Source organism: Caloenas nicobarica, chromosome 29 (genome assembly GCF_036013445.1).
Source record: "Caloenas nicobarica isolate bCalNic1 chromosome 29, bCalNic1.hap1, whole genome shotgun sequence".
In the NCBI taxonomy this organism is placed as follows: domain Eukaryota; kingdom Metazoa; phylum Chordata; class Aves; order Columbiformes; family Columbidae; genus Caloenas; species Caloenas nicobarica.
Genome location: NC_088273.1, coordinates 1,349,194 through 1,354,338, shown reverse-complemented (window position 1 = coordinate 1,354,338; position 5,145 = coordinate 1,349,194). Strand labels below are relative to the sequence as shown.

The window sequence follows — 5,145 nt, the reverse complement described above, 5'->3', positions numbered from 1 at the left end:
CTTTATCCATCGCAGATACACCATCCAGGCCATGAGCTGCAGCTTCTCCAGGAGAATGCTGTGGGATACAGTGTCAAAGGCTTTAGTCAAGTCTAAGTACACAACATCCACAGCCTGTGTGGCGGATTCACTCCCCCACGACAGACTTTCCCTCGTCTGCTAAGCCGGTCACCTTGACATAGAAGGAGATCAGGTTGGTCAAGCAGGACCTGCCTTTCATTAATCATGCTGATTGGGCCCGATTGCTTGTCTCGTATGTGTGACCTCACAGTCCCTTTCCCAGCCGTGTTCCTGCTGTTGGCCTATCTGCGTGACCTCTTGCACCACAGCCCTGCCCTTCCAGTCACATTTCTTCCTCCTGATATCCACTCCTCACCTTCCAAGTTGCACTTTCTGACTCTTCCCTGCTTCTTCCCACTTCCAAGGAGAGCACAAACATCTAAGAAACTGCCCTTCATGCAGGGAACCCAACCTGTTAGGCATCTTGTGGTCTTTTACCTGACCAGAGAGAAGTAACTTCACCACAATCTTCTAAATCCCGTGACTGCTGTTGGCCTTTCAGCTTCTCTGACAGGCACCACCATGTTCCTGCTGCTGTCCCGTCATGTTCTCAGGTGGGATGGACATGACAATGCATCTCCAAGGCTTCTTCCTGGATAAGACCTGTGGGTACCTTGGCAGAGGTTCTTTCCCAGCCATGTCCCTGCTGCTGGCCTGTCACCTCCAGAGACAGAACTGATCTCACTGTCCCCGACACAGCCACACGCTTCTGACTGGATTATGAGATTCTGAGACACAACTGACCTCATAATACCAGCACCCATCCATCTCCCTCCTTAGCTGCCAGGACCTGACCAAGACTGAAGCATGTTCTACGCAGTCCTACACCTGCCCCTCTTTCCCTGCAGGCTGTAGACACCCATCTGGCTTCCTCACTTTGTTCAAATTCATCAAATAGATTTCCTACTAACAATGTGCATGAAAAGCACTCTTCTCTGGAACTGCTGTATTTCCATTAACACCTTCTATATCTCCTCTTTTGACTTTCTTTTTTTTCTACTATTCTTCTACCTATTCTCTCTCCAGAAACCTCTCCAAGGCAAAAATTCCTTCAAATCAGAGAATAATTCAGGTTTGAAGAGAGCCCTTGTCTCACTCATCTTGTCTCACCCTCCTGCTCAGGGCAGGGTCAACCAAGTGAGGTTGCTCAAGGCCTCCACCCAGGTTTGCACCATCCTCAAACGCAATGAAAGTGCACTCTGTTACATCTTAGAGGGGGAGAATAAAGATGTTCAACAGTGTTGGCCCAAGTGCCAGTCACTGAGAGATGACACTAGTAACTGGTTGCATGGAGGACTTTCTACCATGCATGATATTTGGGCTTAATGGTTCAGCATCCCACCCAGCATCCACTTCTTGAGCCCCATCAGCACCACTCTGCCCAGAAGGACACCATGGCTGAGGCCTTGCAAGCACCCTGTACACAACATGCCTTTCTTTCCCCTGTCCATTTGAGTTCCGCAATCCCTTCTTTCGCCTTCACATTCCAGGAAATGGGTGTAGGAGGACATGTCCCATCCCTTTCCCAGGGAGGGAGGTAGGGTGTCCAGCCTGTAACTCTCCCAGTTCCTATTCTGCTCTTCTTGAAGATGGGTTTGAGGTCTGCGTTTTCTAAGGACCCCAGAACCATTCTGGTTTCTATGGCACTTTTGAGAGCACAATCCGGAATCATGGGAAGGGTGACGTAGCAGACAAGAACACGTGCAATGAGCCTGTCCAAGGCAGCTGAGATGAATCTCACTGGTCAAATGGGGTTTGTTCCTGTAGTCAAACACAGAATTGTCCGGGTTCTGTCAGGTGTCAACATCTGAGCTGGCCTCATGGACTCCTTATGCACCCAGGGATGCTCAGAGACAGAGTCTGTCCCTTTTACACAAAGAGCCAGGTGTCACAGAGTCCCTCTCGACCTCCTGTTGCCACTCCCAAAGGGCAGGAGACACCTGAGCCCTGTGGTGTGTCACCCTGCTCTGCACTCATCTGACTTGTGCCGTGGCAGGAAGAATGGACACAAGGAGCTCGCTTGAAGGAAGCACATCCCAGTGCTGCATTCCGGCAGTTAACAATGGGATGTTACTTCCAACACGAAGTGACCTCAAGATCTTGTCTGTCCCACAGGCCTTCATGGAACCCTAAGGAATAGTTGATGGTGTTTGTGATCACTCGGGTTCATGTCACCTCAAGTACATGACGTGCATGCTCACAATTCATCTGTACAAAGCAAACATGGACTGCTGAACTACTCATTCAGTGTCCATCCATGGAGGGAAGAACAACCTCTGTGGGTGAGAGGCCAGTGCAGGAAGTGGTGGTTGTGAGGGGCCAGTGCATGATGATTGACCTGAGGCTCCTTCCGAAGGGGTGTCCAGTGCACACGGGCACAGCCCAGCCCCTGCTCTGCTGGTCCTGCAGGTCTCTGGCAGGAGGCCTGGCTGTGAGAGGACACTGCTGTGTGCCCAGCCCTGCACACACACACTGTGCAGCTGCACAATGGTGTTTCATCTGTGGGCCACTTTTGTAGGCATATGCTTGAGAGAAACTTTGCAAGGAGATATAACCCATCATGCACTGCCCTGAGGAGATGACCGTTCTTTCTGGAAAGGCTGTTCTGAGGCCAGCTCTGTCACAGCAGTGCCCATTGCCTGTCCCTGCCTGCGCTCACAGGACTGACACACAGCAGGACGGTGACCAAGCTGCCAGAGCACTCAGGCCTTGCACCAACACAAGGGATGAGAAGGAGAGTGTGGGAGTGGAACGAGAACAGCTCTGGACGACCAAGGGCTGCTGCTCCCTGGCAGCGCTGCCAGGCTGGGACTCTGCTCCCCTCCACCACTGCAGACAGAAACTGTCCCTGCAGCTCCAAAATGCCTTAAAAGAAGATCTCAGGGGAAAAATAAAACAAAACGAAACACTGCAGGGCCTTTTATTCTTTTTTAAAAAAAGTAGAGAAAAGGGCTCCTCATTTCCGTAGACACTTGGTCAGAAAAAAAGGCAGACAGTGAATTAGGAAACGAATGACAACATTATCACAAAACGCAACCACAACAAAAACAAGAAACCCTGAGAATGTAATGAGTTACACTATAACTGCTATGCAGAGGGTGAGAGTTTGTTGCTGTTTCTTATTGTAAAAGTGCAGTTATCAATTTCCACACTGAATCCTGGAGCTCCTGGTTCCTCATGCTGTAGATGAGGGGGTTCACTGCTGGAGGCACCACCGAGTACAGAACAGACACCACCAGGTCCAGGGATGAGGAGGAGATGGAGGGGGGTTTCAGGTAGGCAAATGAACCAGTGATGACAAACAGGGAGACCACGGCCAGGTGAGGGAGGCACGTGGAAAAGGCTTTGTGCCGACCCTGCTCAGCGGGGATCCTCAGCACAGCCCTGAAGATCTGCACATAGGACACCACAATGAACATAAAACAGCCAAATGCTAATAATGCACTAACCACAAGAAGCCCAGCTTCCCTGAGGTAGGAGTGTGAGCAGGAGAGCTTGAGGATCTGGGGGATTTCACAGAAGAACTGACCTACAGCATTGCCCTTGCACAGTGGCAGTGAAAACGTATTGGCCGTGTGCAGCAGAGCATAGAGAAACCCAGTGGCCCAGGCAGCTGCTGCCATGTGGACACAAGCTCTGCTGCCCAGGAGGGTCCCGTAGTGCAGGGGTTTGCAGATGGCAACGTAGCGGTCATAGGACATGATGGTGAGCATAGAATACTCTGCTGAAATGAGAAAGAGAAACATAAAGAGCTGTGCAGCACATCCCAAAAAGGAGATGTCCCTGGTGTTCCAGAGGGAATTGGCCATGGATTTGGGGAGAGTGGTGGAGATGGAGCCCAGGTCGAGGAGGGAGAGGTTGAGCAGGAAGAAGTACATGGTGGTGTGGAGGTGCTGGTCACAGGCTATGGTGGTGATGATGAGGCTGTTGCCCAGGAGGGCAGCCAGGTAGATGCCCAGGAAGAGCCAGAAGTGCAAGAGCTGCAGCTCCCGTGTGTCTGCGAATGGCAGGAGGAGGAACTGGGTGATGGAGCTGCTGTTGGACATTTGCTGTTTCTCAGCATGGGGCTCTGTTCAAAGAAAGGAAACAATAACTTAATATGAGATATAGACTCCTGTGAGTAAAGCCACTCCATTTTTCACAGAAATCACCATACTGAAATGCATTTTGTTTCTCTGTTGTGTGCTGGCTGAGTGTGCTGTGAGGAGCAGAACCTCGGCCCATGTGCCACCAAATAACCAGCTTTGCTCTGCTGCAGTGGGAAAATGGGAGCTCCTTCATGACAGCTCCAATGTTCACAAGGAATGTCAGATGTAATCCAGCTTCTTGGAAATGTTTGATATCTGCACTCATGATTCTGTAAAGAGTGGACTGCAGAGGAGAGACATAGCATGACTTTATAAATGTTTTATCTGTGTCCTATATTTGTCACCACCATATCTGGTGAGGGAGAAAAATCCTCATTTTCATGAGGGAAAATGTGAAGAGTCTTGAGAGAGGACAGGCGAAAAGCCTCAGTTTTCCGTGGTTCAATGCAGAGTCAGGAGAGCAGCAGTGTGCATCAGTCTTTTACTCATCTGCCCTGTGCTTTTTCTTGTGCAACCCAAAAAATGAGTACAGACTCATACTGGAGCAGGGGAGCTCGGTCTGAAAGGGCAGATCTGCAAACTGTTCCCTGCCCCAGCCCAGAGGTGGAGACGTGATGGAGAGAGCAGGACACGACCCCTCACCCAGAGAAGCAAAGGACTCTGGCAGGAGAGTGCGGACCCCAAGGAAAGGCTCAGCACTCCTGGCATCCTACAGCAGAGCTGGGCCTTTCTGGGGGCAGCTGGTGAGCCCAGCAGGACAGGCAGAGCAGAGTCAGGGCTCCTGGAGATGGGATGTGCTAAAGGGACAGTCCGATCATTGCCCAGCAGACAACCCCCAGCAGCCACCTGCAGAGCAGGAGCAGAAGAGCTCCTGACCAGCCCCTGCTCTGCTGCCTGGAGCTGTCCCTGCCTGCAGCTGTGTCTCTGTGCCCAGGTCTCCTCCTGTCAGTGTCACAGACCCCATCCCAGCCGCTGTGTGCTCAGCTCTGCCCTGCAG

The 5,145-nt window shown here is 51.4% G+C and overlaps 1 protein-coding gene across 1 annotated transcript; it reads right to left on the bottom strand.

Moving 5' to 3' along the window:
* Nucleotides 1-3,179: 3,179 nt before the first annotated feature.
* LOC135999662 (olfactory receptor 14J1-like) lies at nucleotides 3,180-3,761 on the bottom strand. Its single transcript, XM_065653222.1, has one exon. It carries the CDS (start codon nucleotides 3,759-3,761, stop codon nucleotides 3,180-3,182), a length of 582 nt encoding a protein of 193 aa, XP_065509294.1.
* Nucleotides 3,762-5,145: the final 1,384 nt, after the last annotated feature.